Here is a 10404-nt window from a genome sequence, read left to right on the forward strand (position 1 = left end):
GGCCTCCACTTTGATGCCCCTCCTCATACACACACACACACACACACACACACACACACACAGAGAGAGACTCGTAAAAATGGGATTTTTTTCTTTACACCCTCTCTGTCTCTCTGAAAATTAGCTCTCTTTCAGAAGTTAGTGTCTGTGCAGAGATCTACATAGCCTAGTCCAGCCGATCACTGCTACATCCACACACTTAGCTCAGGACCAGAAACAAAAAAAGAGAGAGGGAAAGAAAATGTAGTTTGTTCTGTGTGTGATGGGTTAAAAAACATTAAACACATCCTACAAGTGCAGGATTTGATTCAGTGACCGCAGCTTCTGCTGCGGCTTTTTCTTCTTCTCTCCTTTTTCCTCCGCAGCGAGTTTGAGGTCTATCCCTATTAAACTTTACGTCAACCATCCTCAAATGTAATTCTAAATGGGGATTAGACCTCATTAATATTCATGAAGCGTGTGTGTGTGTGCGTGCGTGTGTGTGTGTGCGTGCGTGTGTGTGTGTGTGCGTGTGTGTGTGTGTGTGAGTGTGTGTGTGTGTGTGTGTGTGTGTGCGTGCGTGCGTGTGTGTGTGTGTGGAGAGAGAGAGGGAAGGGGGTGCATCACAATAAAATCAAAATGGATGAATTTACCTTCCTCATTCTATTTTTTCTCATTTTTAAGGCAGAATAAACTGAAACTAAAATGACAGAAGAGTTAATAGCAATAAAAGCAGCGTTTTTTTTAAAGGGGGGAGGAGGCAGGGAGCTGATGCGTTCTTTGAGAATTGTTTTATTTTATTCTTTTTGGTGTAGATTTACTCAAATTTAGTTTTTGCTTTGAATCAACCACATGCGTGCAGTTAATCCTCAAATGAACACATATTTATTTGACTCACTTCTTTTTGTTGGAAACAATACATTTTTTTTATAAAGCCTAAAATCTGATCAGATGCTTTAAAAAGTCGAGGATCGAACTGGTTGTGAAAGTCAGCTGGTTTATTCTATTTTTGGCGTAACTAGCACTCTTATTGGTTTCCCACAGACTCTGCTGAACATGTTATCCAATAATTAAATTACAAACTTTCTATGAACCGTTCATTCCTTTGCTTCTTCGTTTATGCACCTTTACTCACAGCAGAGCTTCACTCTTCACTCCTCCAGGCCTGAGAAACATTTTCATCTTTTTAAAAAACCTTTCTTTGGTTTGTCCGGTCTCGGGAACGGGACTGAGGAGGAGGGCGAGGGGAGGAGGAGGGGGTTAAGTGGGAGTGGGCTCTTCCCGGATGCTTCTGCGCGCCTATTGGCCGCCCCCGCCGTCCGTCAGCCCGTTTATGCGCGTTGGTTGGCTTGCGAGAGGCGGATCCGCAGGTGTCCTCCGCTCATAGAGGCGCAGGGCGGAGAGAAGGTGATCAATCTCCATCCGTCTCAATCACCTTAACACTCTGACAGACAACGACAAGCCCCCTGAAAGCAAATGAGTCTGATTTATTTGGCTGTAAAAACACCAGGAACCGCACCGAGGACGCGGTGACGTCCGTGTGCAGAGAAGTGCGCGTTTGTCCGTGATGCGGCTCGGTTTGCACGCGGTTGTTTGTTTTTGAGCGAGTCTGCTGCTGTTGCCGTTTGACTATTTTGCCCTGCAGACTTCCTACTGCTGGATAATTTTACTGCTGCTCGTCTCTTGTGGCCCGAGAGCTCGGGAGAAGGGGAGAGGAGAAAACCAGGTAAACTTTCTCTACTTTTCTCTCTTAAACAATTCACATTATTTGACTTTGTGTTACTCTAAGTAACAAACGTAATTTAAACAAGAACCTTCTCTCACAAGTCACCTTTTTCCAAACATTTGGAGGATCGAGTTCTCGCGTTTAGCCGTGACATGTGGTTTTGCAAGATTTCCATTTGCACCCTTTAACTTTGAGATCTGTTTTTTGGAAAGATGGGGAATCAATTAATCATTTGAGTACATCGACCTGAACCGGATTAATTGAGTCAACTTTCTCCAGAGGAGATAATTTTCATATTCCCATTCTAACCCATTCGTTTTTATGCGCAATTGGCCATTAAAACGTTTGAAGCACTCGGTAGATAATTGGAGAGGCGTGTTTTGGTCTTTTCTTTTTTTAATTTATTTTGCAGATAAGAGCTCTTCTCAATCGCTCTCTCCCCGGAGGTCTAATCTAAATTCTAATAGAGTTCATTTGCACCGAGATCTGGGCCCCTTTCACTCCGGCCTGGCAGGGCTGCAGTGCGGCTTTAGAGCCGCGGAATACACGTTTGGTTAGTTCACGTTTGGTTTGGTCAGTTAGGAGCTCATTGTTCAAATAATCTCCCACTAAAGAGTCACTAATTTAATTCACACGTTTCAAACTTCAGGCTGTATGATTTGGCTTCAAAGAAAAGTCAAGTTTCCAAAACCTGACTCTACACTTGCAAACATTGATCAGCAATATCAGAGTATGTAAAATCAGATCTAGTATTTTTTTTTTTTTAATTACAGCAAACTTGCTTTGTTTCTAAGTTGCAGTGTTAAAGACAAACTGACCATTTCATTTCCTAAATTAAATATTACAGTCAGAAGTCTTTCCTGAGAGAACCAAACAAAACCATAACAACAACACGACTGAAACAGTTGTTAGTTTTTACACACTACACAGTGTTTTAACAGAACCAGAATTTTCTATTCGGTGAAAATTGAGTTGTCAGAAATAGTGTGAGCTTTTCTCCAAAAGAGGTTTCCTTGTGAACGGAGTGAATGTTACAATAACAGGAGAATTGCATCTGGGAGTGAGTTATTTCAAAATGTGAGTGAAACTATGTTTAGAAACAATAAACTCCCCACACATTTGTCTCTCAAATATAGTTCACATTTCATTTGAGTTCCAGGTCAGTCAGTGTACTTTGTGTTTTAATTTGTGGATTGAGTAACTGTGAGCCGGGCTCAGAGGGGTCCACAGTCTGCTGGAGTCCAAGACACACAAAGTTAAACGAACAGAAACTAAACTGAAAGACTTTAGACGAGCACAGCTGTGATTTTAAAGATTATCAAATTACGTAAATAATCCAGAATGTGACATTAATGAATGTGTGTTCAGGCCGCCTTCAAGTGAACCAAACACACACACACACACACATTTTAGTCTGGAGGATTCTAGTTTTTTAAACGTTTTTTTATTTGAATATAAATTCAGCACACACAAAAGACACAGAGCGATAAATAAATAAAAATCCAGTCAGCATTGGGTTTTTTTTTTGTTTGTTTTTTTTTTTTTTACTTGGGTATGGTTTTACCGTCAGACCGGATTTAGGTCTTTCAAATTATTCGTTACATAACTGATGTCAATAGATCATTCTATTGACATCAAATATTGATGATTGTGTGGGGTTAAATAAGTCATTCTGATGTTAAAAAAAAAAAGAGTCAGATTTACGCAGGAAATAGGCTCGTGAGATTTGTGTGTGATTAGAAGCTTTTAGCAATAGTCGGTGAGATCATTAATAAATCTGGTTTTCTGAAAGCTGCTGGACGTCATTCTGCGTGTTGTTTCCCTGTATGCGTGTGTTATAACGGTTTTAGAAGCCATTTGACCCAAGTTATCCTCTGACCAAAAATCCAATAGCCAACTCCTGAAGAGATTTAATGTGCAGACTCTGTTTCTAAATTATAACGCCATTATAGGCTACAATGGTTCAAGATTTGAATCCGCTACCACTTATTTATTTGGCCACTTTATCATTTCTTATAATGTTACTTCTGCAGCTTATATGATACAGCCTAACACAAGTTACAAACGGAAAGACAAAAGCTCATTTTAATAATGGGCTAATTATGACACATTTCGAGACTTCTGATCTATTCTCTGCTGTTGGCACACTAACTTAAGTTGACTGTATTTTCTATTCGTGTTTCTAATATTCTGGTCCCGTTTGTGTGACCGCAGTGTCTTGGATCGGCCCCCTGTCCCGTCAAGCTGCAGCATCGGGGGAAACCGAACCACTGGCCTGAGCTGGGTGGAGCAGTGACCGCCTGTAGCATGATGTCCTACCTCAAACAGCCCCCCTACGGCGTCAACGGCCTGGGGCTGAGCGGCGCTGCCATGGACCTGCTGCACCCGTCAGTGGGCTACCCGGGTACGATACGAGCGAACACACACACTACACACACACTACACACACACACTACTCACACATAGATGGATGCATCCAGTCTGGATCATTTTATAACGATGGAGGTCTCTGAACAGAAACAGGACATAAAAGCAGCTCCAATCATAAGCCTACAAGAAAATAGCCCCAGATTCACCTTCTTTCTTCTTCTTGAAGGAGGCTACCATTTCTTAAAGAATTAAAGGGGGTACGATAAGAAGCCTAATAAAAAAATAAAAAAACTATTTAATAATTCATGTGCAGCCATATATTTAAAACTATAGGTCTAGTCTATAATTAGATAATATTTATTAGTCCAGAGTTCAGAACACACGACAAATATCCTTTGGATTGTCAGCTGAGTCTGTCTGTTAGTCTACATAAAAAGACAAATAGGCCTTTATTTAAATAGCGTTTAATTCTTTATTTTGAATTGCGTTAAGCCTGAATCTAGCCGATAACTTCACGTAGGATATTTAAACTAAATTAAACCAATGCAAAAGTTCAGTGATAAGTAAAAAAGAAAAAGAAATCAATACAATTTTCTCTACCGCGACTGATAAGGAATAAAATGTGTGGACAAGAAGAGATTCTGGTTTTATCATTTGGCCTTTTTAATTGTGATATTTTCGCCTTTTATTCTGAGCACTTTCACGCACAAAGGCAGAGCAGAAAGCCTTCAGTGAAAACAAGGATGTGAAACACGCTTTATTCTGTCTTTGTGCAGCTACTCCCAGGAAGCAGCGGCGGGAGAGGACGACGTTCACCCGCTCTCAGCTCGACGTCCTGGAGGCTCTGTTCGCCAAAACCCGATACCCGGATATTTTTATGCGCGAGGAGGTGGCGCTGAAAATCAACCTACCTGAGTCCAGAGTCCAGGTAACAAAAAAAAATAAAAAATGAAGCATTTATTTTCCTCGACCCGTCTGTGGAAAGTAGAGACAGCTCTAAAGTTATGAGCTAAATGAAAACTAATAACTGTGCTTTAATCAAAAGTTTCTGATGTCTTATTTTTATTTGCAGAATCATTAAAATGTCAATATTTTCCACCTTGCTCGCAAGTTTAATATGAAAAATATCAACTAGAAGACAACACTTCTTTAAGACATGCTTTTACAAAGACTCGAACCAGGATTTCGACTAATTCCTTAACAAAAATATTAAGCTATACCTATTTGGCTATGTGTAGCCTAGCTCCTTTATTAATTTGCCTGTTATTCTTTGAGAGAAGAAGTTAGATTTAAAAACATTAGTCTAATATAAATATTTCTGTGACAACAGATAAAAAAATATTTATAGGCTATATTATCAACAATTACCTTTTTTGACTTAATTTATGTTTTCAAAGTGAACGATTAGATTTATTTGATGTAGTTTGGCTTTATTATGTCTCGGGTGTTCAATATCTCAGATTCGTTTCAATATCCTTATAATATTTAGTAAAAACACCTAAAACTCTACTTTCTCCTGGAGCCTAATCGTGCAGGATTTCTTTATTGAGTATACAACGTGCCTATATGCTAGCAGGGTATTTATTTTAGACATGGTCACGAAAGTTCCTGATTTCAATGATTTCAATGATTTAAGCTCCTTTTGAATAGATAATAACAAACCAGTGGATCCATTTTCAAGTGATAATAGTGAGATAATGACAGGAATTAAAATAACTCAAGAGGGATTTGTTAAGGAATTATGCCGACTTTGAAAGTGGTGTGTTACTTTGTTACCATTTAGGGAAGCTCAGCTGCGAGGGTTGCGTTCAAGTGCTGTGGTTATTTGGCTTACTTGGATTCACAAGACATTAAATGCAGCGTAAACTGTTTGTACACATCGATACAAACAAAACAACCTTTCAGATGTCTGGCTTTCTGTTCTAGCTGAATCCATTCATTATTATTTGATGTAAACCTGACTGCAGGAAGTGTAATTTGACCTGAAATATGGGATCTGTAATGTAGAGGCCAGGAGTTTACCAGCAAATGATGCGCCACAAACAACTCACAGGTGTACTGTGATTTAGAACAAATTCTGCTCTTGAAAGGCATTAGGGGAAAACCAAGGCCAGCCTTTCTCTCACACAACTTGAGTTATTCTCAGAATGTGTGTGTGAAACAAAACGCTCTACATGATCCTACCCTCTCTGTGCTCTACAGTTACCCTACTGTGTGGTGAAACCCAATAGCCTGTTATCTTAGAGCCGTCTACCTGGTATGAAATTAGACCCCTGGCTGGTCCGAGCCAAGGGGCCGGGGTGGAAAAGAACCTTGATGGCTAATAACCTCCAATTTTCTTCCATAATGTACTCCCAGCATGGCCTGGGAGTGCCCTTTCAGTACAAACTGCTGAGGTGGTTGTGTGTGTCTGGTGGCTAACTCCTGGCTGGTGTTTTTGCTTGTAGGTTTGGTTCAAGAACCGGAGGGCCAAGTGTCGCCAGCAGCAGCAGAGCGGCAGCAGCACGAAAGCCCGGCCGCCAAAGAAGAAGTCTTCTCCGGCCCGCGAGAGCACTGGTTCCGAGAGCAGCGGCCAGTTCACACCTCCTGCCGTCTCCAGCACGGGCTCATCTTCCTCCTCATCCTCCTCCACCAACCACACAGGCCCAGCAGCGCTCAGCAGCACCTCTACCTCCATCAGCACCGTGTCCTCCATCTGGAGCCCCGCTATCTCCCCTGGAAATGCTCCTGCCCCAGCCGTGGCCCCACTCCCTGAGCCCGGACCTCCTTCTAATGCTTCCTGTATGCAGCGTTCAATGTCGGGCTCGGCTGCCGCAGCCACCTCCTACCCCATGTCCTACAACCAGACGCCGGGCTACGGACAGGGCTACCCGGCCCCATCCAGCTCGTACTTCAGCAGCGTGGACTGCGGCTCCTACCTGGCCCCAATGCACTCCCACCATCATCCCCACCAGCTCAGCCCCATGACAGCCTCCACCATGTCAGGCCACCCACACCACCACATCAGCCAGTCTTCAGGCCACCACCACCATCACCACCACCACCAGGCATATGGCGGCTCCGGTCTGGCCTTCAACTCGTCTGACTGCCTGGATTACAAAGAGCAGACTGCAGCCTCCTCATGGAAGCTCAACTTTAACGCCACAGACTGCTTGGACTACAAAGACCAGGCCTCCTGGAGGTTCCAAGTCTTGTGATCTGGCTTTTTTTTCCCGTCCTTGCTTGTCCAATCCCTTCTTTTATTTTCCACATCAGCTTATTGCCTGTTTTTAAAAGACAAAAAGAGTTTTTGAACCATAAGATAACAAAGAAAGCAGCAGGAATGCTCACAGTCGGACTTTGTTTTTCCTCCCTCTGGTCCTCCACATCTTTAAAAAAATATATAATAAAATAAAAAGAAGAGAAACAGTCGAGTCCATCGAAAAAGAAACCATCAGGAGGATGAAAAGTGTTTTTCTTTTTTTTTTTTTAAACAAACCTGCTTCTAGGATGATCTTTAAACTGTTTTTCCAAAAAAAAAGAAAAAATGTCATTTCAACCAAACTCCTTTGACCACCAGCTCTCTGGTTTTCTGGATGGGAGGAATACTTTCCCCTCTGCTGCACCGTCAGGAACTGCCTGCAGTGCCCCTCTTTACCTTCAACCCACCCAATCAAACCCTGTATAGTTTTTATTTCTGAAATTTGTTATTTTAGGATGACAGAGATTTTTAGTCAGCTTCATCAAGCAGCTGAATTATGTAAATATGTATTTGGGTCAGTTACAGTGACCATGTTTAGTTGGTGTTTTTTTTTCTGAATTTGAAATTGTTTATAACCACTTTGGGAGAAAAAAAAGAAAAAAACCCTGTATGTAAATCTACCAAAAATTCCAAAGAGATCAAATTGGCCATAAAGTTCAGCTTTTATATACATTGTTTTACTCAGAAATTTGGAACGTCATGGAAAAACCTAAAAAGTATAGCTGCAGAAGAAGTGCTCTTGGCGATTGTTTTCCAGATATTATTATTCTAGCCTCTTCATTTTCAAAGCAGGCCTCCTCTCTTGGGCATTGTCGTGATTTAATGGACATGTTTAAACGCAGCACTTGGCTTGATATTGGAGTCAGAGCATCTTTGAATATTTGGAGTGGATATGTGGTTTTATAACTCCAACAATGACAGTGAGATGTTGAATGTATCTTAAAGGCGAGCACCCTTGCATACATGTTCATCCAATAAAGATCCGTTAAGTCATATTTATTTCCCACAGTGTCTCAGTTTGATTCTCAACAGGGAGTCAACTTTTTTTTATTTTATTATTATTTACTATTGAGATGCATATATAACAACAATTTACACACTCCACACTCCTGGTCGTTCTCATTTGAACTAGTCGTACTTTTATTCAAAAGCTTGTTGAGATTTTTTTCCCTAATTATAAACCGGGTAGGCTATATGCAAATGAGCCCGTAATTAATACAAACCGTGAACACCGCATTTCCATTTTAGAGAGCAGCTGGATTAATCCTTTCTGTCTTTCTGTCTCTGTAAATTGAAACACTAACATCTCTCCCCTTGCTTAAGGGACACCAAGTCTCTATTTATTTTTTAAATCGCAGAGTTAAAAAGCCCTAAATATCGAGCCGGAAGACATTTGATCGAGGCGTAATTGAATGCAGCGCTGTAATGGCGCGATAATTACTCCTGCGCCCTGAGTCGGTGTCTTCAAAATAACCTGCAGGAATTTCACCGCCTCTGATGCGGTAATTACGTAGGTGGGGCCAGGTTAGGGGGGTCACATGTAAGTGTGGGTGTGTGGGTGTGCTCACAGAAATTAACACATTTTAAAAGAAGGGAGGGTTAAAAAAAAAAAGAGAAGAAATATCGTGTAATCTTTCTGGCGAGGTCATTTTGAACGAGCAGTTCTTTTGACCATGAAGGCCGCACTGAGAGCAACAGAGGCAAAAAAAAGAAGTGGTTTCAGGCCAATTTTAATTGCCCCGATAAAACAATAAAAAGTCCTTATGCAGACAAATTAGAGAAGCGCGTGCCCCATTCTGCCAGTTTTAATTAAGACAAAATATGTTGGTTTTACAGTCACATCGGATTTTTTTTTTCTAGAGGCCTGTTAAGAGTCAGGTGTTTGCGTCTGCTTCCAGGAATCATTATTATTACAGGTTCAACCTCTGATTAGTGATAATCACAATTATAGTCTATAGCCTGTAGCCTACATATAGGCCTATTTTTTGTGTGGTCTTCATAATTCTTTGTCTGAACTGAGTTTAATCGGTTTTAAAAGATGAATAAAAGCAGCAAATATAAATTATATTGTTGCTGGAAAGTGACAAGCAATTACGATTTAGTTCCAACATAGTGTAGGCTACTTATTTCTTAAATAAGGCGATCATATTTGACTCAAAATATGAACGAGATTATATATAGGCTAGGCCATCTGCTGCTACATTAGTCTAAATTACACCATTTCGCTTTGCTGTCCTCTTGTTGAATATTTCTAGCTGTATCTCTTACCCGAGAGAATCACCACATGCTTAAAACTCATTAAATGAAAACTTTGTTTCCGGGGTCAAGGACTTGGGCCAAACATTTTTTTGAAGAGCCAAAAAGTTTCTAAAAATGTACCGAGAACCCTGAAGACATTCAACACGAAGACTATTCAAAGAAAAACGTGCATTTTCCAATAGTTCTCTTATTATACTGATATAGCCTACTTCATCGGGCCTCTCAAATTCGTGGGAATGAAAATGAAAAGACAAATTCATCTGAGTAGTCTCAAACCAAAAATGTCCAGGAAACCAATTTCTCCAATTACAATAATCAGTTTATGATCGATGCACACTCTCCGTGTCTGTGTAGAGTCACTACTGCCTGTGCTCTCTCTCTCTCTCTTTCTCTCTCTCTCTCTCTCTCTTTCTCTCTCCTTTCTCTCTATTTATGTAAATTTTGCTCGCAGCAGCTGAATAAATATCTGCAGACCAGGACATTAAACATGTTTGCGCCAAGACGCGCAAACAGCGCAGCGAGTGTCCACCAACAGCAGCGGATTTGTTCGGATTTGCATCAAACAAACATTTGCTAGCAATCTTGTGGGATTGTTTAAGGAGTGTGAGGGAGCCACAGGTCCCGACGAGACAGCTGCTGATGTGGCTGCGGCTGCTCACCTTCAAGCAGCCGCAGGAATGAAAAGAGAGAGCCGAGATCCTGGCAAAAGAAGAGCAGATCAGCTGTGTAATGTTTCCTCTGAGGATGTGAAGCTGCATCAAACATGGCGCACATGCAAGAGATGATTCTCTGCACCTATGAGGACCACATTTCATTTTTTTTTTCAGCT

At 41.2% G+C, this 10404-nt stretch overlaps 1 protein-coding gene across 1 annotated transcript; it reads left to right on the plus strand.

Annotated features, from left to right (window-relative positions):
- Nucleotides 1-1357: 1357 nt before the first annotated feature.
- otx1 (orthodenticle homeobox 1) lies at nucleotides 1358-8311 on the plus strand. The gene is made up of 4 exons (XM_020649709.3): nucleotides 1358-1705; nucleotides 3920-4109; nucleotides 4852-5003; nucleotides 6523-8311. Exons 2-4 carry the CDS (start codon nucleotides 4013-4015, stop codon nucleotides 7270-7272), a joined length of 999 nt encoding a protein of 332 aa, XP_020505365.1. The 5' UTR covers nucleotides 1358-1705; nucleotides 3920-4012; the 3' UTR covers nucleotides 7273-8311.
- Nucleotides 8312-10404: the final 2093 nt, after the last annotated feature.

This window comes from Labrus bergylta, chromosome 10 (genome assembly GCF_963930695.1).
Source record: "Labrus bergylta chromosome 10, fLabBer1.1, whole genome shotgun sequence".
NCBI lineage: Eukaryota > Metazoa > Chordata > Actinopteri > Labriformes > Labridae > Labrus > Labrus bergylta.